At 38.5% G+C, this 27,897-nt stretch overlaps 1 protein-coding gene across 2 annotated transcripts in view; it reads right to left on the bottom strand.

The window, feature by feature from the left end:
- Window positions 1–3,941: 3,941 nt before the first annotated feature.
- Window positions 3,942–27,897, bottom strand: part of TBX20 (T-box transcription factor 20) — a 39,544-nt gene continuing 15,588 nt past the window's right edge. Inside the window, exons 6-8 of one of the 2 annotated variants that reach the window (XM_066192356.1) lie at window positions 24,840–24,916; window positions 13,948–14,057; window positions 3,942–9,650 (exon numbers count right to left, since the gene is read on the bottom strand). In XM_066192356.1, the coding sequence (XP_066048453.1) occupies window positions 9,310–9,650; window positions 13,948–14,057; window positions 24,840–24,916 (528 nt within the window). In that variant the 3' untranslated portion in view covers window positions 3,942–9,309. Of the gene's footprint in view, window positions 9,651–13,947; window positions 14,058–20,601; window positions 20,647–24,839; window positions 24,917–27,897 lie in introns of those variants that run through there. The other variant, XM_066192365.1, reaches the window with a different exon arrangement.

Here is a 27,897-nt window from a genome sequence, read left to right as displayed (position 1 = left end):
ACACAAGTAGTTGTCCGTCCAGAACTACTGGAAATCATGCCAAGTTTTCTTAAGTGCTAGATAGACTCTACAACACATACTAATTCATTTAAGAACAACTCAGAAGTGTTTAAAGCCTTGTAAAGGAAATTATGGAGGCACAAGTGTTAGGCTTTTCTATGTTCAGTCAAAAATGCACAAGATTCCTAGAGCTTTGTAAAACGAAGGAGCAAGGAAGGCCAAAGTCTTTAACCATCTGAAACAATCTAATCATCCTCTGGAAATGCACTGTTTGAGGTGACTATGTTAACTGAAAATGGAGAGATTAAATAAAGTCAGGCTGATAAATCCCCTGAGTACTACTAACTTATTTGTAATATCATTGGAGATGAGTAGTATGACTGGTGTCTCAAGTCTGAAAGCTATGACATTCAGAGGGAAGGTAATTGAAGCCTGCCACTCCAAACCCCTTGGTACATGTTCAGATATTATCCATGCAAATCTTACAGCCAACAATTTACATCAAGATAAAAAATAATTCCTCCTTCGGCTGCCTTGGGATTAATCCATGAGAGAGCACAGGAGGAAATAATAATTGATTTGTGATGATGTATCAACCACGTCTTTAAGATAAACAGAAATTGCTCTCTCCCACACTCATCTTTTACACCAGAGTGACCAGTGAGAACCACAGAGTTCTTGTTTCAGAAAATCATGTGGAATTTGCAATAGAAAAACCCCTGTTTGAAAGCAGTCCAATTTCAGTGACCCCCTATTAAGCACAGACTACCAGTTTAAGCATCACAATTTACTCCACCTCTGTGAGAACTCAAAGAGAGAGTGGTTTCTGATGACACAAAATATCTAAATGATTTAGTATTTATGCTTATAATTATCTATGCATTATCCATAGAAGCTGACTGGAAGACAGTGCAGACTAGAAGTAAAGACATCGTGAACTTCACCAATTCCATACAATTCCTTTCACATCATTTAAGATGCCTTGAGACAGACACCCAGGTTAAAAGCACAAAAATCATTCTAGTTTGACATGACAAAGCCATGTGAAAGCATTGCCTTTGAAAGAGACTTCTGACGCAGGTGACAGACACAGGTTTTTTGGCATGTACTTTGTTTCTTCTATGACTCTCTCAGAACAGCTGAGCAAACTTAAGCATCTAAATAGAGAAAACCCATAGCTGTTCAAGGAATTGTTATCACCTCCACCTTTTGGGGGTTTATTTATTCTAAATATCATCAATAACAGATTCAGTTGCAAGCATATTCCCTTTCTTAATTCATCTTACTCCTTCAGCTATTCTACAACTGTTGGTAATTTAAACAGACAAAGAGCTAGCTGGGTGCCCCTTGCATATCTGAAGGACGACCATTCAGCTCACAACCATTTCTGCAACCACCCTTCTCCAAACAAAGAACACAGACCTTTGAAGGGGGTACTCATGGAGTTTGTGAAAACATGACTCAAACCCAGGAAGTTCTCTAGGACAAAACACCCTAAAACCACTCAAAATTACTGCATGTATTCCTGCTAGGCTTCACAATGGGAATAAAACAATTCAAAGTCAACCAAGAGACAAAAAATTGTTGCTTGAGAAAGGTTGCTTTTAATTTATCAAATTAGTTATCAAATTTATCAAATGCAGTTCATGCAATGGACCTGTTTTCCATCTTAAAAAGTCTTAAAAATACTGGATTTTGATATGTGTGCCTGTCAAATTATGTTTTATATTAATAGAGCTAAAAATGCTACAATGGTAGTATTTATACTAATATGTAGTATTAGTGTATTAGTATATTAGTATATTAATATTAATTTAGTATTAATGTAGTATTAGTATGTTAATATATTAGTATATTAATAGAGCTAAAAATGCTACAATGATAGTATTTATATCTAATACTCTGTGCATTGGGAGAATTTATTATCCTACTCTTCAAAAAAACCTCTCTGTCTGCCTTTTCTGGTAGGCATCCCCATGGGTTTTTCTTGGTCCCTCTGGTTATTACTTTGGAGAATGAGGACCAACTTCTGTACTGCCTGCAAAGGTCCCTAAAGCCTCACTGACCAACCTTGATATCAATGACTAACTTTCATAAAGATCTTGAACATTAGACCACTGGCAGTTTAATTTTTAGTGTTATTTTTAGTGATTATTGTTAGTTTTTATATATTGAACTGTATGTGTATAATCTAAATATTTTATGTGTATTTGAAATGGTCTTGATTCAAAATATTTATGTTTATTGCTCTGTGTTTCAAGCATACCATTAAATCTTGCATTCATTGTGCTCCTACACAGGAAGTTTAGAAAATAACATTCTCTAATAATTTGTTTTCTTCACTGCTTATCTCCAAGATAGATAATTTGGATATAAATCTGGTTTCTAAATGCGATACACAAGGCAGCCTACAGTCATCATGACTACTCATCAGTCTCTTCAAAGTAACCCTACCAGGAGACAGTTCAGAATCTTCATTTTGTTTAATCCCCATTTCTCTTTGGAAAACAGCATATAAAGGCTCCAATTATAGAGGTGTTTACTGCACAGACAACTTGTTCCCAAAGGTCTTGATTCTCCAAAGCACGAGGAGTTTTGCTATTGCAGGGGCACGGTAAGGCTTAAGCACTGATTTAACTTTACACAAGCAAGGCTGCTGGTTTCAATGGGACCATTGGCATAACTGTGTCTTGAACCAGTGTACAGCCAATAGTTCTGATTCAGGAAAGTGCCAATGCACGTGCTTGGTGTTACTTGTAATCAAGAAAGCCCCCTTAGCCTGAGGTTAAGCAAAAGACTTTCACAGCACTGAATATCCATGAGAGAATGCAGGTGTTTTGCTACCAAGATGCCATAAAAATTTAATACAGAGACAAAAGACATCATATGAGTTACCAACTCAGCAATCTAACCTAATTTTCATACATTCCAAACATTAATGAGATACAGTAATGCATGGTTGCAATTTAGCATAGTTAGAGGTAGATTTGAATTACCTGAAGCAGTTCTCTCCTTGCTTACATTTGCAAAGCAAGACGATACTACTGCTGCTACTGTTCCTTGGAACCTCACAGCTCTTCCATCCCACTGAGCTTCTTTGCTAACCAGGGATCTTGTGACCCAGTTGCAAAAGACCCAGCAGCTGATCTCAATTTGGGGATGAGATAAACTGTGGGTGCATAACAAAAACTTTCAGAGCAACAGAGAATTTTGTCAGAAGCTGCTTTAAGGAATGGCTCAGGGAAGCTTGGAAGCACCTCAAGAGAGCATTTGATTGTTGTAAGGCAAGATTAGCTTTAATCACATCATTCTTGAGTAGTGCATGTTTAACCTGTTCTAACAGACCTTGAATGATAGGTACTGCTCCTTATGCTCTCTAAGTAATCCTGTATTGTGTGTCACACTATCTTTCCTCTTTGAATACCTTAGAGAGAGTCTCAGATAACTCTCTCTTGCTTTAATATATGCCATTATAATTGAAATAAAATCCTTTTAAATAAAAAGCCTGCAGCATTTATGGAGAGGAACTTACACCTGACTTTACATTCTTCACTTCTCCTGACTTAAGAGACCTAATGCTAGTCTCTTCTTATACTGTGTTTCCTCGGTCTGTACTTACTGTCTTGGGGATCCTGAGAACTGCATATTTCAGCCATTTATTTGGGTTCTGCTGGCAAACCCAGGTATTTTTTGAATATGATTGCAAAGCATTTTGAACAAGAAATAATTTGTGTCATTCCATGCAAACTACAGTTGTACTTAACTACAGTACAACTGTCCCTCCATATGAATCAAAGGTTTAGACCACCTTTTGTAGATGAGTAGCCCTAACAAATTTTGTGTACTCTCAGAAACATCTGTGACTGGTTCCACTGCCCTCAGCAACTTGGTTAGAGGAAAAAAAAAAACAGAAGCAGAAAGATTTGGCTAAATAAGAATGATATATCAAAACACCCAATATTTTAATGAAAGAAACTGAATATCCACACATTTGCACTTCTGTACAGTTTTTGTGATATATATATAATTTTAAGCTGTTTACAAATAACATTTAATGCTTCAAATATTACATAATGTTGATATTATATTTCTAGCAGAAATAAATATATTGCACTTAAAAAGAAACTTTTCATTAGATGTTGCTTCATAGTTTATGTTCACAACTTTTTTCTTCCATAAAAAGATTTCCCTCTACCCCCACCCCATACAAACAAACACACACTTCGGTACATGGTGAATGTGCTCAGGCAATGCATTATAAACAACAAAGTCAACACAGCAAACAGAAGAACTGTGGTACATTCTGGTAAAGAGGCTACATCCAGTTTTTTTACCTTCCTTATTTTTAAACCAAATCTTTCCTCATGTTTCTGAAGGTACAATTAAAAGAAAAAAAGAAGATTGTTTAAATGTGCTAAAGGTAAAATACAGCAAACTGTATTTTTTGTCCTTAAATTATCATAAAAAGTTACTTCAGAGCTTTTTTAATCCACTGCCTAGTTTTCTCTTAAAAAATAAAGAAAAAGAAGGTGTCATTTGATAATCTAGAGGTTACATGCAAGGACATTTGATTACAGAGTAATACATAAATCCTCTGGCCAGCAAGTAGGTGGTTAGTAAAGAAACCACATCTCCTGCAGCAGAAAATGCTCTGTAAAGAATAGTGAGAATAAAATCTCTCTAAAACCAAAATTTATCTTGCAGGGAGTGTCACCCCCTGCAGATGATGAGTATCTGCACTGTGGCCACAACTTCCTCAAGAGAAGAAGCTCTAAGTGTTACGCTGATCTCACTGTTGCTTTTACCCTTATCTCGGAGTAAATTACCACAATTTATATTGACTTACACTTTTGGAAATTATCCCAAGTCTTTGCAAAAATTTTCATTGATATTTCTGTTTCTGCATATTACACACATATAAAGAAGATTTACTACATAATCAAGTTGCCAACCCAAACACTTTTCACTTTAAAAAGGTTCATTTTCAAGCGCCAGTTAGTGTTTGCTGGATGTTGGAAATGGCAACACCTTCTTACATGTGCACATGTTTGATGCAGTGTTCCAGTCTTCATGGGTAAAACTGTCTGTGAGAAATTCTGCAATTGCATTATGAAGGTTGTGGTACCAAGCATGTTAGCTACCATACAACTTACCAACCTTGGACTCATGAAGGAAGCATTTCCATTAGGAACTCTACCTATTTGTTCTATGCTTGTTAATCAGTTTATACCCAGCAGGGTACGACTGAAACCCAGTGGCATTGATTTGCTATCTTTTACAGTTCCTCAGGCCATATAAAGCAATGCTGCAAACCGAAGAGAGAAATTAAAAATGGGAGGTTTTATGTTTAGATTCTCAGAGCTCCAAAAGTAGAAGAAAAATATTCAGACAAATACATCCAAATCAGTTTTGTTAATTTATGAGATGCTTTTGTTGGATTAAAGACTGGAGGGTATTGACGATCTGTGGATAAAATGGTAATTCAGGAAAAAACAGAAAAATACTTGGAACACTTCCAAGAAAACCTTATCATTCTCTTTGAAAACCATGTTCAGGCATGTTCTCTCTGCTCTTCTTAAAAAAGGGCAAACAGCTCTCCCCTGCAAAATAACCCCAAACCAAATCAAACAACATAAACCAGCTCCATTTTTCTGAGCCAAGAAGAAAGCTCATAAAGGTGAAGAGCACTTCTCATGGGATATAAAATGTGAATTGTATTTGGAAAATAAATTCTAGATTATATTTGGCATTCCTAGCCCATCTACCAACAACAGATGTTCTGTCCTGAAAGTGATACAATTTTGACAGCAGTACAGCAAGTCCTTAAATAAATTACTGGGTTGTTGTCAAAGTGGTGGAGATAATTTAAATTTTTTTCTTTATATTTTTTTAGAAAAAGTGATTTCACTCTTTAATCAATTAATAACAATTTGCATTCATTTTCTTCCAGTTGTGAGTTTGGTGCTAAAGCTGATTTGTACTTGGATTTTAATCTTTTCTGTACTGTTCCTATATTGTTGCTGTCATTTAAGTCACTATTCTTACTGTGAAACTTTATTTTTAGATAACAATGTGGAACAAAATCCTGCCCCCTTTACAGTCAATATATTTCCATTTGACTTCAGTTGGGCAGGAATTTTATTCCTGGAATCACTCCCATGTTTCCCTGGACCCACAGAAAGGTGAGAGGGACATGGAGCAGAAACATTGTGAGGTGGCAAGACCTCTTCATTGGACGTCCTGTGGCCTCTGTGAACTTAATCCCTTTAACCTCAAATCTGTGCAACAGGTTTTGTAGATAGGACTGTGAGAGCAAAAAAGAGGAAGTGAGGATTGGACATACCTATTAATCTCATTCCTGGGCAAATCTGTCACAAGCTGCCTTCATTCCTTTGCTTGGGACCTGCCTGTGATTCTGCATTAGTGGGGAACACAATGAGTTCCTTCTGCAAAGGAATTAAGCCATCAGAGAGCAGCACAAGGAGGGATGAGCCCACTGAGAGACTTGGTCTGACTGGAAAAATCAAGCTGTGGATTTTGACAGATAATTCTGCATCATCTGTAATGCAAAATTCATCGAAGAGAATTTGGATGAGAAGTTGGCTTTATCATGTTTTTATATTGAGTCCACCTTCTGCCATGTTATTTCAGCTATGAATCACACTTCATTTGTAGTGGAAAGCCCTTTTCTTTCATTTAATAATTTTTGTAAATGAAGTTGTCAAAATCCTGTTTCATTCTCCAGAAAGAGCCTGGAGAATTTTCTCTGAAACAGTATCAGGGGCATTTCTGCATGCCAAATATTGGTGTTCTCAGAGCAGGGACTGGGACTGGACTGAAAAGATTGTAGAGGTTATTTCTCTAAATTTGCTTCATGAAGTAAGGTCAGGTATGAGCATCCTTTATGTCACATTTTGACTATGACTTAATCAGCCCATCTATTTCAAAATTGTTTCTGGAGTCATGTAGAAGTTGCCTACTCGCTTGACCCTTTCCTGATGGAAGTATCAGCAGTAAAACTACTGGCTTGAATTCCGAACCTAACCATATCCCCTGCAACTCCAGATAAGTTAATGAAGCTGCAGAAGGAACGAGATAAAAGAAACAGCATTTCCCCACAGGCTTTAGTGCATGTCATCCCAGGGGCTTCATACCACTCTAACAGAAATCAAACAACTGAAGAGAAAACTTTCTTCCAAACCTCTTCTGTAATTATTGTTTCTGTAGAGTCATGTGTTCTTGAAGAATTACATTCTTGTAGGGTCAATATCACCTAATTTCCTGAAAAATAGGGGGTTTGTATCAAAACTATTTATAAGTAGGCACAATCTTGCAACATGCAGTTTTCCTGTGAATCTGATAGCCTACAGCAAAATCCAGTATTTGGGTACACCAAGAGAAATTTAGTGTCTGATTCTGAGCCATTTAAATACTGCAGATCTTGGCCTGTTATATTAATTTATGGAATTCCTTTTAGCAGGTCTGAATTATATATAAATTTTCATTTTTAATTACATAAAAAGCACAGGAGTTGCACATTGGCCAAGGTAATTTTTCATCATCAGGTCCAACAGTGATTAATGGGGAATTAGGGTGATATTCCTGACAACTTGGTTGAAAAGGTGATTGAAATGGCCAACTTGAGAAGATTTTGAATTCAGCTGCTAGAAAATACATAATGACGGTCTTTTTCTGTGGGATGCATGTGCCTTGCCTTGCACTTTTCAGAGATGGGAGTAGGTGACTCAGTGGACTGCACTCTGCTTTTTATCATATGACACCAACACAGAATGGTCAAAAGTAGAAGACAATAGTGAGAGATAAGTCTGTTTTGTCTTCCAGCTCTACAGAGATCTGTAATATATGAGATTATATATGCTAGTTCTTTTTTGTCAGTAGATGTGTTATCATCTATAGCTTGGCTGCAACTCAACACAGAAATTCTGTGTCAGCTTATCATTTACAGTGGAATCCCAGCTCTTGCCACACAGAAAACCAATATCACATTGGGACTTTTCCAGCAGTACAAAGGATTCATTCTAGCTCTCTGCAGACAAGGTCATTATTTTCTTATGGCTCTGTAGCTCCTCCATTGCATCAGACACACATACTAGAAAAAGGGAACAGTACTTTAGAATGAGAACCCCAAATACTAACTGAAAGCAAGTCAGACATTAATTTAAAAAAAAAAAATCTGTAAAATTCTGTACTGATATTTTCCCAAGGAAACTCTACCAATCTAGTTGGACATGAGAAAACTGGTAGTACAACCTTCATTTTCCTGGCCAAGGGGCTAGTATAGTAACAGCCATGACCAAACCCAACAAAATCAGAACAAGTGGAAAGATACACCAATGCCACTCATACCAGTCCATTAATTAGTTTGATCCAGAGAGTCTATAGACTGATCTAGCTTGAAACTGGGTTTACTTGGTACACATGTGCAGCTGGAAACAAGTCTTCAGTGGCACGCACAGTAGTAAACAAGCACTGCTTTAAAAATTGAAATCTTGGGTTTCTAAGTTTAGATAACAGATTTTTCCAAATCAAAATTTTTCTTCATTATACCTTAACCGACAGTTAAATTGCTCCTCCTTGGATATAGTACAAACTTCCTTTTAGACTGAAGGACAGAATACATTATTATTACTACAGTCCTGTAACACAGTTCTTTTTTTGGAACGGATAAGTGTTTTGTGAAAGAAACAAACAAAGAAAGAAAGACTTGTTAATAACGTTCTCTTTGTGATTATAGTAGCAACTAAGAAATACTGGTTTTGGTGAATATATGCCAGTCTTAAAAAGGACAGTGGTCTTCTCCACTTTGTCCTGTTTTCAGCAAATGAGTGCTGAGATAGCCTAAAACATGCTTAAAGTTATAGCAATACATTTTTCTGTTTAGACGCTCATCGGTCACAAGAAAAGATGAAGATGAGTAAGAGTATTGCCTTTTTTTAGAATTCATCTAGCATATGAAAAAAGACTTATAGACAATAAGTTTGTACACTGCTGCTTAAAGATAATCTCTTTCCACTAGGTATAATGCACCTTTGGAGCAAGCTGCATGCGACCAAAGATCCTGGGGACTTTGGAATCCTTTTTGGCTGTGTTACGCATAGATCTGTAAGCAGCTCCAAGCTGCATGCTCTCTTCTTGTGATCCCTCAAAAGAGGAATCTATATCCACAATGCATTTTCTTAGCTGGTTTATTATGAGTTCAGCACTCCTGCCACAGGCCTTTCAGGAAGGTCCCTTGTATTTTTCATAGCAAACTTGCACATTTCTCATGTTCCTCTTGTCTTACGTCACTCATACAAATGGTGTCATCACTGCGGAAGAGTGACGCAGTCCTTGGATAGCGGCATAAGGACCCTGCTGAAAATAATGGTGGTACCTTGGCATGTGGAAGGATGGGAAAGTGGGGCCGCTACCTTGCATGGAGCTGGCTATAGCAGAAGGTGTAAGAGGCATTCCCAGGCGGCTGTATGGAGGCAGAGATCCTTGGATCGGATGAGGAATGGGTGTAGCTATGGATGCAGTGCTGGTACCCAGGGCACTCAAAGATTGTGGATGCTGAAATCCTGGGAAACTGGTTGAAGAGGAAACCCAGGAACTGAGGGACAGGTTATCAGATGTTGTAAAGGCTGACCCTGCAAGCAAAGAGAAAGAATACCTAACATTGGCACTGTGACACACAAAGATGGTAAAGTAGCGAAAAGGGAGAAAATGAGTCCTTCACAGCAAGCCTGGTTTCAATGACCAGCTGTCATTAGAAACATTTCCCAAATACTTCTGTCTTTAAAATGTTATTTGTTGGTTGCTGTCCTTTATTGCTACATCTCTGACAAATTCCCATTTTCAGAAACTGGTTGCAGTGGTTTCAACAGTAAAATCAGGTTTGCACATTGAGCATTTTAGATACTAAACATGGAAGCACCTTGTAAAGTGCCACTAGTGGAAGCTGCCACTAAACACGGAAATATCTACTCTGACATGGAAGCTCACTGTATTACATCCTTGTTTTGAAGACATACTTGTAGAGTTTTACATCAGATCCTTAGTAGAACTGTTGTTTTGGGGTTTTTTTTCAAAAATTCCAGTGGCAAAAATGCAGAAAAATGTAATTTGCACTGCAAGTTTTCCTTTTTTTTTTAATCCCAGTGATGCCTATCAACATTACATCTTTCCAGTCAATCTGATTCTTTCTATAATATAGAACAAAGAAATCATAAATGTCAAAGGTATTTGTTGTTTTTCCAACTATGTACAGTACTCTAATAAACAACACTAGTGCTAATTCAGAGTAAGAGGTGCAGAACTTCCTCTGAAGGTAGTTATCTACTTTTGATCAAATGAAAGTGTTCTGTTTGTCATTTTGTTTTGGGTTTGTTTAATCTGAAAAGTCTCAAAAAACATTTCCACAAATCTTCCAGCTCTTTAAAATACTTTGTCCTGAAGATTGAGGAATCATTTTAAAAAAATGATTTCTTAAAATTAGAACTAATTACTTATTTCATGTTGACAGTAAAATTTTGGGGAAACAATAATTTGGATAATTTGAAACATGGTCATTTTCAAATAATCTCATGACTTCAGCTCTGTAGTTCTTGTAAGCATGTGATCATGATTTCTAGAAATGGGGAATACAAAATGCTACAAATTTTGTAGCATTTTAAAGAGCTATTCCTCTTTAAACAATAATTTAACTCTTGTCTCTTATGTATTTTCTTACTTGACCAACTTTCATACTTTAGAAAAAGGAATTTGTTGGCAATAGTATTTGACGAAATATAATTTCAATTCAGTATTGCAAAACATTCTGAGACAACAAATTTTGTAACAGGTACTAGTTTCATAAATCTGATTCTAGAAGGGAAGTTCATCCAAACTGTAGAATGAAAACATAGGAAGACTTCTATCCATCGAGGAAAACTTTCTGGAATTAAGTAAAGTGACCAATCATAGCCACATACTCAAACCAAAACTATAAGCAGAAACCAACAGAAATAAAAAGTGCACATTGTTGGGTTTTTTTCAGTCATAAATCTCTTGTGGGATATATTCTCAAATCATGAATTATTTTTCCTCTGCTTAATGAAACAAGTAAAACAGCCCAGTAACAGGAAAAAGAAATTGTGCAAATTTAGCAGTGGAAATAAAGTTGAACTAAATCCTGGTCCTACCACTGAACCAAATCCTAACTGCTGGGAAATGAGGATCCAGAGCCAAACTCTAAGGATGACACATTACTCACTGACCACAGCAAAACCCTTGAAAAATCAGAGGGTATCTGAGCATTACTGCACTTTGGGGAAAGGAGGGTGCAAATCTGGATTTGCCCAGGTTTGCATTTGGCTCTGTTCCAGGTGGCTACTATGAATCCTGTGTGTGGATGTAGGCACAGAGAAATTAAAGAGTTTCCATTGAATTTATGTATTTCCTATTTGTTAATTCCTTTGGAATTAGACATTTTGTACTGTAGGTTAGCTGCTTCCATCTTTAGATGATTGAAATTGCTGAGCAGAGAATGCTCTGAGAGAGTGCTGAAGTAATTACCGAGTCCATCACTGTTATTTATTTCTTTGTTTTATGCAGAATAAGGTGTGTGATTCTTTCATGAATAACTATGAAATGATTGTAGGGCTGGAACACTTCTCCTGTAAGGAAAGGCTTAGAGAATTTGAGTTGTGGATTCTTGAGAAGAGCAGACTTTTGGGACATCCAATTGTAGCCTGTCAGTGCTTAAGGCGGGTGTATGAGAAAGCTGGGAAAAATTTTTTTAGCATGATCTGTCACAACAGGAGTGTGGGCTTTAAACTGACAATGGATAGATTTAGACTAGATATAAGGAAGTAATTTTTTACTATGAGGGTGGTGAAACACTGGCACAGGTTGCCCAGAGAGGGGCCAGATATCCCATCCCAGGAAATATGCAAGGTCAAGTTGGATGGGGCTCTAAGCATCCTGGTCTAGTTGGAGATGTCCCTGCTCATGGAAGGGGGTTTGCACTACATGGCCTTTAAAGGTCCCTTCCAACACTAACTATTGAATGATTTTCATGAGGAACTTCCTCAAGCATCCTTTCCTGCTCCAACTGGTTTTGTCTCTAATTGCAGCTTAGTGTTTCAAAAAGTCTCACATACCACTTTTGGCACCACCGAGGGAATTAGCAGTTCTGAGGCAATCAAGGTCTCAAAGAGCTTATAACACACACCACCCAGCAATGCATATGTATTTGGCTCTCAACTTTTATCTTTATGGGGGAACATCCATAAGTTTTGCATGCAAGATAATTTTAAAATTCATCAGCAGAAATGAAAATATCTATGGACTTTCAATAAGAGCATTGTTTCTCTCCTTGTGTCTTGGATAGCTTTTCATTATTTAAGGACACTAGACCTAAAGAGAGAGCAAAGGCAGTACCAGTTACTCATGTGTAAGAGCAGTATGATTTACCTTCTGTGCATGTCTCTGGTTGCCCAGAGCGCTCACGTCCCATGCAGCATATGGCTCCCAGATTAGAAAAAGTTCTTTGCCATGATTCACAATTTTCCTCACTTACTCATTTGCCATATTGCAAGCAAATGCAGAACTGTACCCTTTTATTACACATAAAATTAATTGCAATGAAGTAGTATATCCCCAATGACACCTTTCTAAGGACTCTCTTTTAAAGAGATTTAATGGCCAGCTGTCATACTGAGGTTCACCTAGTTCATTTTGTCATTCCCAAGGGAGGACATCATACTAGGGAGAAATTTAATTCTTGAAGGGAAGGTGCTTTGCTCTGAGTACTTCCAGCAATGGAAAAATTAATACTGTCTTCAATGATAACTGGCCTAGGATCTAAGTTGACATGAAGCAAGGTAATTCCCCAGAACTATGTGAAAGGATGACATCCTACCAGGTGAAGAGTTGCTTCAGAAACTCCATAATCTAAGGACCTGCTCTTAGAATAAATGTGTAAAAACAAGCCCACCTAATCACATTTTGCTGAAGAGCAACTCATGGTTAAAAATAAGTGTGTTTTCCCTGCACAAGTCCAAAGAGCTCATGACCAGAAATAATGCTCTTATCTTAGCAACACTGTACGAAGTTAGAGGACAAGACAAGGGCACTGCCAGTCGGAAGACAGATAGAACTGCTTTACCTCAAGTGGCTGTGGCATATCAGGCAGGTCACAAAGTCAACATGCAAAGTATAATGCAACACAGGTTTATGCTAGTCAGCAATCCTGCAGGAAGGGTTTGAGATCTATTTGAGGTGGTAAATTATGAGAGATGCAATTTCTCCAGTAAGTATCCCCACAAAGAACATGTCCGTCTTGCTACTACTTTTGCTACTGCTAACACAGACAAATTGTTTGATAAAGCATTTGGGGCTAATTGCTTCAGCAGGAACATCACCTTTAAGAGACTAACAGATAAAAATTAAACATCATTTTTTCAGGGAGCTACCAAATTTTCTTCATGAGAAGGCAAAGTGGGTTCACCACAGGCTGGTTGAAGATGGTTAGAACTAAGTCCTCAGTTCACAGAAGGCTGGAGGGGCAGCAAATGGCACATCTACATGGCACCTTACAAGTAGTGTGGAGCCTAGCTAGTAAGTCCTGCCAAGAGATAGGGAGAGTTCACTTGTTCTCAGCACTACAGTAATGAAGTTTTCTGGTTTGAATACATCTTGAAGAGGAAGCAGAACTGGTTCTCTTCTGATGGCAAAGATTATATGGTCGTCTCTGAATTGAACCGCCCACACCAGTGCCATGGGCATATCAGATGTCCCAAAGAGCCGAAAGATAACGAGTATTCTTCTTCATTATATGACTTCATGGCAGAGACACATACCAGAGAAATGCTTTAGAGTACTACAGTGCTGCCTGTGGTCCTGCTTTTCTCAAGCATAACTGAGTTTTACATAACATTTTACATGATGAGTACGTTTTCCTACCTCTGCTTTGTGTTGCCTGGCTGTCATCTCCAAGCTCGTCTTCTCCTCCATAGGTCCGAATGGGGGATCGGGCATAGGAATGCTTTTGGATAAGGCTCTCCACACTTTCTCTGTAAAAGGGAACAACCTAATGTACCAATGCCATCCTAAGCAGCATCCTAATTCATTAAAGTAAATACAATGCCTTTTCCTGTCCAGATCACAGCTTTCTCACACAGGCTCTCCAAAGTTACTTAGCAAAAGGCTTACCTCATAGCATGACATTTTTTTAACATTGTGGATCACCTCTTACCAGCTTCTTCAGCAGAGTGAACTTCCTACTGTGTTTCCTGGATGTGGTCTCAGACAGTGAATATCAGACCAGAACTCTTCATAAATTTGAAAATGCAAACTCTGCAGTTATTTGTGCTAAGTATGGGTTCAGAGAGACACCTGTGGTCCAGCTCCTTTCAAACAAGTTTTTGCATTGCACATGACCGCCTCATTTGCTCTCTTGCCTTTTTCTGAAAGCAGGGGCAAGGATAGGCATGTCCAGAGACAACTCAGCTCTGACTATGCTCTCTCAGCATCACAGTCGAGGGCAGTTCGTAGCAGGAAGTCTGCAGATACTACCCATCTCATGCCACGTCTATTCTGGGAGGTTAGATGTGTCTGCCAGGCCCCTGCCTCACTGGTAGCACAAAACACTGAAGTCATCCAAACCGTTTTTAAATAGAAGGAAGGTATATCTGCACGATAAGCCTTAGTAGTTTGTAAGGAAGATCCAACCTTACACATTCCAAGCGCATTTCCATGTAAGTAGGTGGCATTATACCAAAGATGAAAACGACCTAGGCACATTTCCAAAATGGCTTTGACCTTCTGTTCCTGTTTAAGAAATCTAAATAGCAATAGTTATTTAAATCGGCTACTTGATGAACGTTTTGTCTGAATTTACCATTTGTCCATTCATACTTGCTAATGCCCTTTGCTTAGAGAGTGTGCCTGTTCCAGAAATTCCAAGGAAAAATATTTTTCAAGTAACATGATAAATCACAATGGCACATGTTTTCCTTTCCTACAGAAAGTCCATTATGGCCATTTTGTCCTTGCTCTATCACTGGCATCATTACTTATGCTAGTCTCCTCAGAAAAAAATAAATAAAAAGAGGATCTTATCAAAGTGATTTACTTGTGTCAGGATTGGAAGTGGACTGAAAGCAATGGCAGTTCCTACATAGAGGATGATATAATTGGATTACTGCCTTTTAAGTGATTGAAAACAGTAGGCATATCGGGGCTATCTCGAAGAAGATTTTCCAAAGAAAAAGACAGATGGCATTGTTTACATTATGTGCTGAATACCTCTTGAAACATTAGGCTTTCTTCTGAAGCAGAATGTGAAATGCAAAGAATTTTACTTGACCAAAAGGACTATTTCATGAGTACAGCATAACAGAATAACAAATTACACCAATGTTTTCGGAGTGATTTAGATATGGCTATATATATATATATATAAACATATTCATAATCAAAGAATTACTAGTCTATCAAGGTCTGAAAAATAAATTTAATACAGGTGATTGTCTGTATTGTCTCTATTGACTTTATTTCTAGTAAGGGTCTGCTTATAACAGCAGAGATTACAGCGTGTAATAATATCCTGATGCAACAGAAAAAGTACAGGCTGTAGTTTTAGCTCAGTGGGCCAATTTCACCTCTAAAACATTGGATCCAATGGCAGCTTGGGGATAAACTCACCCCAATAAATTTACATTTGAATTACCTACAGGGATTTAAAGCTAAATCAAATGCCCACAATTATTGCAGACTAAATTCTTTCCAGATGGGTTTGTATGCTAGACAGAGAACTCTATTATTCTATATGCTTGTCTTCTTTTAAAGGAAAAAGAGAGATGACTTCTTAGTGAACCCTGAATCTGCAAAGTTTGAAACCAGGGAACTATGTGGTAGGTTTATTTATTTATTTTATGATGTAGTGTTGCAGATAGTATGCAAAAGGTTTTGGAAGATTAATCTCATTCATCGGCACAAGAGGCAAAGGTTTTTGTGGCAGAGGGAATATGGAAACTTGGATCAGGGAAAGCAACTAATCTCACAGAAACACTTCCTTTTGTGCAGCTGAGATTTAATATTCAAAACTGTATGAGCTTATCTTGACTAACCACGTTGGCTGCTTATGCTATAATCACAAAACACCTACTGAATTTTCATTTTAGAGGTTGAGACCGTGGCTCTCATGATGAGCCCAAAGCATTGAGATTCCCACCAGAATTTAGGCACCTGCCCCCACAGTCTTCAGGTGGCCCCTGTTCTTTGCACGTACAACACATGCTGCATATCAACCTGCAAACAGACCTACAAAACGCAAAAGGCTGAGTGCACCTAAGTGTGCAAAAGGAAACGGGAAAAAAAAAAAAAAAAAAAAAAGAAATGGTGCATTTTCTCCACTCATAAAGCATATTTCTGAGTTATCCTCCAAGCACTGTTCCTCCCACTTAGAAAAACAAGAGCAGAAGTCTGCACTTAGATTTCTTTCCTTCCCCTCATGTTTCGAAGGAAAAGAGTGTGGTGGCTTCTGCACCATGCTGCAATATTCCATCCTCAGAGAATATCACTTGGAGTCTGGATAGAGAAGACAGCAGTTGCAACTCATTAAATATATAAAAACATTTGGAGTTTCTCACATGGGTTGGAAAGAGGAGACTAACCTCTTCCACCCTTTAAAGACAAAGGTGCCTTAGGACTTACTCCAATGCAGATATGTAGGAGGAAGCAAAACTTTAACAACAAGACTTAAATGCTTGTGAAATCTAGTTCAAAATTCAGGAACAAAGCTGGCAATCTGGAACACAGATTCCTTCTTATATCTTTGTTTCCACTGGGTTCAAAAGGACTTAAATCTCAAAATCTTTCAGAAAATTCTCATAATGGAAGTATGAACCTTTTAGGTTATCCCAAATATGGTGCTCTGGAGAGTGGATTAATGAAATGCATTTTTTCAAGTCCCAAACACGAACGCTACTAAAAGAGAAATACATTATTACCTCTGGCTTTATAGTTCTGTATGCTACATCAGATATTTCAATGTGGTTCAAAGGATTTATGGAAATAATTTTATGAATTACTGAATGATAAATTAATATTTGCCACTTTATGATTCTATGCTCAGTTTCAAAAAATAGCAAGTGAAGAGTGTGGTGGAGGTCTTTTTAAAGCTGTCTTTGCATATTTTTCAGCACTGTTCCACAGCAAACAGTAAGAACCAAGTGACTTCCAGTTACTCAGTACCCAACTTCTGTCCTTCTGTTTCGTTGTCATCAGAGACTTGCTATCTAATACTGGGACCTAACAATTTTTACCTTTTAATGTGTCTTAGAACTCCACAGTTTCTTCTACTAGCAAGAAATTAACATTAAACTTCTGAGAGAGATCACAAGCTGCCAATTGAATAAAGGAAAGATGTCTTCTTTCTGCCAGATATTTTTGTGTGGTCTACCAAGAAGTTTCAGTCTTCCACTCTGTTCTTCAACTCACAGATATCTTGGAAATACTCAGAGGAGGGGGAAAAGCATGCACATATACACAATATATTACTATGATTAAGCTGTGCAATGTGTACAACTGGATAATGGTAGGAGATGACAGGCTGGAGAAGAGCAAGTTAGGGACTGAAGCTGCTTAAGAAAAAGGATCCATGTGCCAAATGGAAAGGAAAAAACTAAGCTCGTATTGGCAAGCACACCTACAGAGAAGATGCTGAGGAAGGACAAATATGAAGAGAGATAATAGGAAAAGGAGCTCAGGCTGATCCCAATAATCTGCATTCCAGCAGAAGCACACTTTGAGCCCAGCCCTGTCAATAAACGTTATTATGAATGAAGCACTTGTCTCCTTTTTCAAAGAAATAAAACAGCAAAATTTGAACCTGAAATCAAAGCATGTGAAAGCCTGAGACAATTCATCCATTAGAAAGGGTTTAGGGTGCATGGGGAACACCTTACTGTTCTGCAGGTTCTAACCTCTTGATTAAACATTGCACTCTTGCCTCTGCTGGCAACCAATTCCAAAACTAAACTTCTGGCTAGGGATGCTTTATGTCATACAGTTCCAAGCTGAGTCTTCGGCCTTGTTTAGCTAACAGTGCCCTGTATGTACAGAGTAGCCTCAGAGGACCAAAAGAAGATGGGAAAATCCTGCTGTAACTGACAAATGTTTCACTAACACACTGCAGACCAAACCCAAGATGTGCCATGGATTTGAGCTAGGAGAGGGCAGAAAACAGAGTCAGCTTGGTAAGTAGCTGAGGCTCTGTGTGAGGGTGCTCACTTTCTTTTGCTGTCAACCCAGATTATAAAAATTCAAGAAATTATGAAGTCCAAGATTACCCTGAGCAGGATCTTTAATCAAGATGAAAGAACTGAGCATCCTTCTGGGTGGGAGCAGGCATCTCTGATGTCATTTTTTCTGCTCCTTTTGCTATTACTCTACTTCAGCTGTGTGTGCACAGTAGCCCGGTGATCACCAAGACCCTGATTCTGAATTTGGCAGGAAGGAGATGGAGACGGGAAGCCCACCTTTTCCCTTTGGGACAAGACTGCTTAAGACAATATATTTACCATTGGTGAAGATGTCAGAGGAGCTGATTCAGAAGTAGCTTGCTGGAACCAGGGCATCCAGCATCTATCTTAGGTCTATACTATGGCTACAAAGAGGATGAGGTTCGATGCAAGGGTCAGCCATCCCTTACAGTGGGAGCCAGGTTCAAGCTTCTTTGAAGGCAACACCCTAAAGTCAAACTGCGGTGAGAAAGAGCAAATGGCTGAGCCAGGCACTCTGAACTTATGCCTTCTGCACAATTTACTGTTTCAGGAATGGCTACAAGAGGTAAAAAATTCAGAGCAGAGCTGAGAAGCCTCTTAGTATTAACCTCTTTTTTTAATCCCTTACTATTCAAGTGCTAGGTATGCAGAAAGGATATTCCCCGAATTTGCTCCCTGTTCCTGGTGTCATGTTTGGGTTTTTTTACTTTTTTTTTTCTTGTTCTTTGCAAGGAAAGGCAATGTCAAATAAAAATAAAAAAAAAATAAAAATAAAAAAAAAAAAAAAAGGAAAATAATAAAATAGTAAAACTGACAATTTTGTTTTGCTTGGCCATTCAGTCCAACACAAAGAAAAATACAGAACAGGATATAAAGTGTATGAATTATCAGTTTGCAGCCTGAATGACTTCTTTAGTTCTGCATTTCAAAGGTTTCCTTTTTTTGTAACTGCCAGTTAGTATGTTTGGAAGAAAGCCCAGATAAGAGAAGATGTCAGAAGTGAGGTGAGGTGAAGACAGATGGAATAAATGGGCTGAGAAGGCACAAAAATAAACTTGTCGGAAGTCGCACTGTAGTAAGTAGAACTTTTTTTAGGGGAAAAGATGACTAATTTGTCCAAGACACAAGTGCTAAAAACAAGTCTGTAAAAAAAAAAAAAAAAACCCCACCAGAAACAACCCCAAAAAACCCCAAACAAAAAACCTCAACCAACAAAAAAAACTCCCCCCCAACAAAACAATAAAAACCACTCACCTCCTGAAAAGCCCAAACAACATAGCAGGAAGAGCAAATACATTTCTGTAACAGCAGCTACGAGTGAACAACTTATGCTGTCAGGCTACAGTGGCTCATGTGACCTAGCCCAAAAGCTAATCCACAGCCCCAAAACCCTTCCACACAAAGTCAAAACTCCTGGGCAGATGTTGAATGGATGCATTACTGCAAGAACATATACAAGAGAGAAGGGAAATGAGTCTTAAATTATGAAAAATCTAGGGTTTGATGACTTTAAAAGAACAAGTGCACCTCCACAATGATGTTTAATGTCACCCTCTACGTAAACATCCAGCACTTGTAATATGCATGGATGTAACAAAGCCTAGCTGAACCATGGCATAGGAAAAGTAATTACATTTATGAAGAGGGGGCATGAAGTCATCAATATACTCATCCTACTTCTCTCAATTGCAAATAAGAATGAGAAAACTATCTTACATAGCCAGCCCCATGGAGCTCCACTTCACCCAGTGGAGCAACCATTTATTTCTGACTGTAACCAAATGATGAGGGTTGAGTACAGAGAAGTCCTGTGAAATTGTAGGGGGAAATCCCTGGAAAACTTTCTCTGGAATAGAAACCATATGTAATTTGACATCATTCCCACCTGTTTTGCACACACTACACCTGCATGAGGTGGGTGGAAACAACTAGAATAATATTTTTATACCATTTTGCACAAGTAAGAAGATAGATAACAAAAAACCTAAGTGGAAAATGAGCCAGAGTATGAGTGCTTAAAAACTTGGGAACTAAAGAGAATTTAAGTGGCACAGTGGTCTTTCTGCTGGGTGAAAAGGAACAGTTGCCTGCCTAACAACAAGCAGAGTCAGATGAACCAGATTTGAAGGGAATAATTCAGGTGTTTAAACATAGGCAGGTAGTACTTTCAAGATTTGCTAAGGCATCCAAGCCACCTGCAGTGTTCTGGAAGGGATGATGCAGAAAATCAGACAATCCACCCATCCATCTGGAGCAGCAGCTGAAGACTGGAGTAATCTCAGCAACACCTGGAATGGCACTAGACACCAGGTGTTTAGATGCCAGAGTCCTTGGTATTTCTCCCTAAATTCAGGACTTCTTTTCTTCTCTGAACCTAAACACCAGAGATGATATCTCATGGCTGGTTGCTGACATTCACAGACTGACAATTGTGAGAATAAAAGATCAGCTGGCAGTTTGTTGGAGAGCTGTGACAAAGCCCTACCTAACCATGGATGTGGAGGTAGGTCATAGAGAATGTATACATATCTGGCTGTTGGTAGGGGGCTTTCAAGAGTCTGGGAAGTTCTTGTAGACCAGCAGTAAGCAATAAGAATGGGGGAGAAGGCAGCTCTGTGGGGTGGGCAGGGAAGGGATGGGACAGAGGACAGCTGTGCTCAGCCCATCACTGAGCATGTGGTTTTGACTGATCCTTCAGCAGGGAAGTGCCCCTATCCAGGCATTAGCATGAACTTTGCTTACAGCCTTGTAAGCCAGCATGATGTATTTTCACATCTCAGAGATGAAGCTCCTCAGGGGAAAATCTGGAATTTTATTACCATGCAAATTCTGTTGGGATGCTGCTCTCTAACTTCCCCATCCCCCCCATCCTTCCCTTCTCTGCCTAAAAATTACTTGGGTGTGCAACCATACTTTTCCATATTTCCTCTTGGAGTATCTCAGAAGCATTACTGGACTTGTGCAGATGGGTATATTCAGTTTACTTTCTCCTTGATAGTTAAAAATCCACACCCCATACTTGCCTATCACATACTTGGCTCCTGCTCTTGAAATTACCACCTTTTTCACTGGATTTTTTGAATGGTATGTAATAATGATGGTTTTATTTATCTATTTTTTTTAACAGGCTAATTATTCACAAAAACTCAAAAGATAAATTCAGGCTCAAGATGAAAAAAAAAATCATTCATTGGGTTCTGCCCCTGCATCCTTTATGCGTCTGGCAGCTTTATCTTCAGCAAAAATGCCTCATTACTTGATTTGGCATCCCATAGTCAACACCACAGTATGCTAAGTTCCACATTCTAGTAATTGCTGCTAAATGTTCAATTTTTTCATTTACAACCACTGTGGGAGCCTTTTTATAGTAGAGGAGACGTAAATACCATGTAAAAAGATCAAAAGGTGAGTCAGAAACTTATCTAAATCACAGTAGCCCCAGATAAAGTCTACCCCATTGCTATAAATAGGTTACAAGCAGTGTAAGGAAAGGGTTGATTGTGAAAGGAACCTTGCATCCTACAAAATATTCAGCATATACCAAACTCACCAAAGATTTTTTTTTCAATAGTTAAAAGGCTTGCGTATAGCAACGAGTACAAGGAAGCCATTCTGTTGTATTTAGACAGGAACAAAAGAAAGCACAGGGCATTTCAAAAGTTTTGCTGTTGCCTACCTTCTCTGCTGCTGTGCAAATTTCACTATCCTTACATGTATTATTTCAACTCCAACACATACAATGCCAACAGATTTAATCCTAAAGGCATTTGCAGCTTGAATTTCTTACATAAGGATCGTAAATCTAGAATGGGAAGCCTGAAATCGTTAAAGTCACATATTTATAAAATCATATTCAATTAGTTTAAAAAAGTGCAATTTCTGTCATCATGTCATAAAAAGATGTGTTTTTCTCTCAGATCTACTATAAAGAAAAGCTCCCTATATTGTTACAGATAGAGGCTGTTTTCAATCAGTTACAAGAAGCAATCCAATTACTGGGTGGTTTAGTGCAGTAACTGACTCCAGACTAATTTAATTTCTTTAGGTCTCTAAAGATCAATTGATCTGATTTGTTTCCCTCCCCAAAGGCTGTTTAGGAAAAAGCAGGCTTAAATACTTGGAAATGAAATACAAAGCTCTGTGTGCTTTCACACTACTTAGGTCATTTGGAAAAGCTGGAACTCAGGATAAATGAGTGCTGTCTTGGCCCCAACATCACAGGATGCTTTACAGGAGGCCATTAGGATTGCCACGCCACGCTGCAGATTACACATGCACGTGCTGAGTGCACACTTGCTGAGGGAGCAGCACAGGGAAAGTATTTTCACAGCTTCTTGAGAACTGTTTAATTTTCAAGAGCTGTGCAAGTGTGCTTTGGCCTTCACAGTCTTTTCCCTGAAAAATGAGTGTTTTTCTCCAGCAGTGATCTTGAAGTTTCCAATTAGACTGAGCAAGAGTCATGATGTACTATTCAAGATTCACCTATTTGCAATTAATGTTGCAATGGACATCAAATAAGAAATTCTTCCTGTTGTCATATCTCACTTTGCTATTTCCTTTGCTTTGTTTTGGATTTCTTTAAGTGATTTTGCTGGTGGTAAGATGAAATGTATAGAACCAGTGGGCACTTAGAGAATGGTGTCCTCATCTGCCTGAGTATTTAAATGGCAGAACCGAATAAACCCTCTGATATTTCTGCACAGTTTGTATAACCCAGGCAATTCTCAAATGATCTCTTACCAGCCCACTTGCATGTTACACTTTTATTATCTCATGACTTGATGTGTTGGGCAGCAGGTTTTGAATTTTTAAATATTATTGTAATAATAATCAGGGCTAAGCTTTCTAATTTAAGTCAAAATCAGACTTAACCCAAACCTGGGCTCTGAAATCCAGAGTTTTAATGTAAGTTTAATATTTTTCACATTCTGTTTCTTGTATTTATTGTAGGCTTCATCTTTGTCTGCCTTATCTTTCATGGCAACATTTGTGCCTGGGCTTGGCTGCCTGTCTCAGGCTCTATTCTTACACTTATCAATAAACAAAAGGGCACTGCAGCTTATGCTCAGCATTTCTGACTCCATGCCATGTTCTGTTATAATAAGATGTCCTCTGAAAAAATTCCCTTCATATCCAGCACCATGATAGTCTGTTCATCTGCACAGAGGTAACTAAGTTTTTCTCCCAGCTTATCTGTTTAGACTCTTTCCACCCTTGCAAAGCTGTGTTGTTAGATATCTCCTGTCTGTAAAACAAGGAAACCTCTTCTGACAGGTCCTTCCTTCACTATTTATTGCATACTAAACCTGAGTTTTGGATGTTGTTTACCTCAGTACCCTGTCAATAGAGGAGACCATGCTATTTTATTAAATTTGCCTCTTTTTTTGTTTGTTTGCTTTCATTTTTAATGAAGGCTTTCACTTAAGAAACAATTTTCAACAACTTTGCAAGTGTGCACTGCAGTCTACATGCTTTCTTTCCCCAAATTACTGTTCTTTTACCCATTTACTCAACAGAACACTTATGACCCAGTCACTAGTAAGGTGTAAAGGATACCACTATTTCCCATCCCTGGACCTGCTTAGATAGATGTACTTTTGAACTGCTGTAAAGACTTTCTCCAGCTCTGTGGCTATGACTTCATTGAGCAGCTTGTCCCCTGTATGCACCTGTGAAAAATGATTCACAGATACATCTGGATATCTCCACATAGGAGCCTGGAGGGTTTTGGCCTCTCCTAACTTTCTTTCATGACTATGTGCTCATAGGAAAAATTGGATGTGCTATATCCATCTCCATCGAGTTCTCTTCCAGCTTAAAGGACACAAGCAGCTTAATTTGCTTCATTTGCCAAGTTATTTGACACGATATCATAAAAATGTGACGTGCTGGAAAGCTACCAAGAGATTGAAGTTTATTTCCTAACTCAGCTGTGGGTTAATGCTTCTGTCCCTATGGCAGCAGTTGCTTGTAATGAGCTGTACACACACAATGCAGTTTCCAGATAAAGTTTTCCCCTGATGCAGCTTGTAATACAACTTTGGTGAAACAAAAATGGCATCTTTGTTGTCAGAGTGGGAGTTATGGGAGTCATCCTGATGGCAGTAATTGCCAATTTGGTGTCTGGGACTGCTGAAGTGAATTTTGGGAGCTCTCCTCTCTCTTTTCCACTGTGTTGAGCAGTGGGGAGCTGTAAAGATGTTTTTCACAGGACCACTGCCCTTGTTTCCCATTGACCCAATTCACAGCTCTCAACAGGATTAAATGGCATGATAAGAAAAAAGCTTTTCATTCTGAAGTTGTAAAACTGACCCTCTTCCGCCTTCAAGAAGCCCCCTGAGAAAAACTAATATACTGGCCCCAACTGGAACAGATGTCAAAATTCAAAACAGCTCTTTCTTCATAAAGTTTATAAGTATTTTTAAAGCATGTGGAGGAGTCTTACTATATGCAGCAAGATAATGTTAAAATGCACAGGTTCTCAGGAGTTGAAAGGATGCTTTTCCTACAAACTCTCTCTTCTCTTTATCTTATCTGCATGGAAAGTAAACAGAAAGTCCCCATTACCTCTCGATATCAGTGAGTCTGGAAGAGTCACGGAATCCTTTAGCAAAAGGGTTGCTGTCAATTTTCAGTTTGGTTATCTGGGAACACAGAAAAGAGCAACATGACACGAATACAGTGTTAGGGTGCTGCAGCCTACAAAGTGTTAACCAATCCATCCCCCGTGACTTCACTGCGAATTTTATCTGCGTGCCCTGGGCGTGTGCGCTGCTCCTGAGACACTGAAAAGCTGAGGGGGCAAATCAGGGTGCACTGCAAATATGGCAGTGGAAAGACCAAAGGGTACAGCAGGCTCAGCCTTCCTGTGGCCCGGAGCAGGAGGAACCCAGCCACGGACTGCATTGCAGCTTCCAAATACTTTACCAGCATCAATCAGGTTGTCTTTTTCCACAAGCAGCACAAATCACCCTGCTAGCAGCTGAGCCTTCTTGGTGGAGCTGAACATCAACCAGCCCAAGCAACCTGAAGCCATGGCTTCACTTCACCTTTTGTTTTACTGGGATGGAAATGTTTTCAGCCAGGCCTACCAGTCACCACATAAGGGCAGTTTAACTGGTTTTGTATGAAGAGACACTGAGGAAGGAAAGGAAGAATGTGGGGAGAACTCAGATTTAAAGTGACAAGGGTCTGGATTGAAGTAGTGACCCAACTGAAACCATCACAGTCTTGAAAAACCACAGATCATGAATAAAAACTTTCCTCCCTTCTTCAAAGGTAGTTATAAACCTGCCCAGTCATTCAGTCAGCCTTTCCATTTTGATTAAGCAACCCATTAACCAGGAATCCCTCCTGCCCCAAAACATCTACACTCCCTTTTGTGGTGAAACTTTTCAGGCATACGGTGGCTTTCGATATGTTTTTTGAGGACCAGAAAAAAAAAGTACACCATTATTCTTGTGAAATCTTCTATCTATCCAACCAATTTAGATTTGGTGAATAAAACCTGAGACATCATTGTAATATTTGGATTTTCTACCCATACTTCTTCCAAGAGCTAAAAATAAAATTGTAAATGGGAGTTAGAGCTTGATGAGAGAAAACACAGGACCTATCCTGCAGGGCAGTGAATGCCACCAACTGTAGCTTAAGCCCATGAAAATCAGCGGCTCTGAGCATTTCATATTAAGGGGCTTTGTCAGCCTGACTTCCCCCCCAAAAAAATAAACAACCAAACAAAAAACCAAACAAACAAACAAACAAAAAAAAAAAATCAAACAAAAAAAACACAAAAAACCCCCCCAGTATTGAAGAGGCTACAACCTCATTTTTAATAACTGGGCCTCAAGACTCAGGAAAAGAAAATGGGATCTTTTCCAAATTCTCAAACAATGAAACACTCTCATCAAAAAAATATATTTAAAAATGGGGTGGCTTCTCCCCCAAAATAAAAAATAATAAAGAGGACAAATATATATTTATGTAAAATATAAAAAAATAAAGAGGATGACTGGACTCAACTTTTAATTCTGAGAAAGAGGTCTTCTGAGGATAACAAAGAGAGGAAGAGACTGACAAAGGGAAATTCAGAGTTTTTAATTATGGCCTGCCAGTGGTCAAACACTATGGACCTGAGTGCTGGTGGAGGGTTTGAGGCTGTCTCATCTCTCAGGGACAACTGGTGGAAACAACCTTGAAGCCTTGTCACAAGGACCTTGAAACAGCTCAGAAAGTTAGTTATAGGCTCATTCTACTTCCAAGACATCCATAAGCCTTCAGCTCATGGTGATGTTGTGGGGCGGCAAGTTAGTGCCTCACATCCAGTGAAGATTTTTATGGCAGCATTTTGAAAACCACCTTGAAAAAAGACAAGCTCTAACTAGTTCCATTGACTGAGATCACTGACACACCCAGCCAACTGCACTACAGAACAATAAGGATGTCTATTCATCTCTCGAGCATATTTTCACCAATCAAACTTCCATCTTCATGATATTAAAGTTTTGGTATGACATCACAGGAGAAACTTTTTGTATCCACCAAAGCCAGATGAGACTCACAATCATTTATGGCCATATTTTTCCTGAGAGACTGTCTCACAAACAATCAGAGAACATCTGCTAGAAAGCATTTTAAAATGAAATCTGACCTACAATTCAACTCTGTGGCAGTGGTTTGACTGTTTAAATAAATGCATGCCCTTTAAATCTTAAATTATGAGATAGTTTGTTGAAAGTGTAATGTATTTAGCTTTTATCTAATAACCTCCAGAAATGTAATCAATCCCTCCTTAAAACAGTTCTGAAAGAAATGGCAAAAATGAAAAAAGGCTCCATTTTCATTAGTCATAAATAAAATGACAACATCAACCTCTAGGGGTTCCGGAGATGTTCCATTGAGAAATTTTCCAGGACTCAATGTATGTGCTTTGGGAAGGTTACTTTAGAAACATCTCTAGTGTAAATATCATCGGTAGACACAAATCCATCCTACAGAAATAAATTCTGGATTTAGCTGATTTTGTGCCTGTTACTGTTTTGCTGGTTTCTAAAGAAAGTTACATAGAAAAACCTAACTGCCTGTCTAAACATTATTTTCTTGAGATTTCCAGGTGCTAAGTGTGTTTTCTACAGCATTCAGATACAAATCTAAGTCTAAATCAATACATTAAAGCCTTAAAACAGGATGTGGGGTCTGTCATAGGGACTGACTTAATATTACTAATATTATCTTCAGAGCTTCCTATGCATTAATGCATCCTATGCATTAGTTTAATTTTATTCATAGCATTTCAAAATTGCTTTTGCTTCGTATTAGGAAATGCCTACTTCTTTAAATAATCGAGCAGGTACATGAACTCTGTGATGCTGACTGGCCACGTATTTGTACGGTGCCTATATTTTTCTTAACTTGAGAGAACTAAGGAATAAAATAGGTGGGTTTTTTTTGAAGTACCGTAGTCAGTAAGCTCTTAAAGCATACTCTGAATCACACTGAAGGCAACAATATATTTCCACTGACTTAAATATTAAAGCCCAATCCACCATCAAGCAGAGCCTCTGTTCTCCGATTGTTTATAGACTTCCTAAAATTACTCATTAGCAATCCATTGTTATGATCTTCT

Source organism: Chamaea fasciata, unplaced genomic scaffold (genome assembly GCF_029207755.1).
Source record: "Chamaea fasciata isolate MVZ Bird 193981 ecotype frontalis unplaced genomic scaffold, bChaFas1.0.hap1 SCAF_1, whole genome shotgun sequence".
NCBI classification, from domain to species: domain Eukaryota; kingdom Metazoa; phylum Chordata; class Aves; order Passeriformes; family Sylviidae; genus Chamaea; species Chamaea fasciata.
The sequence above is the reverse complement of the archived record's forward strand: the minus strand, read 5'-3'. Positions and strand labels throughout refer to the sequence as shown.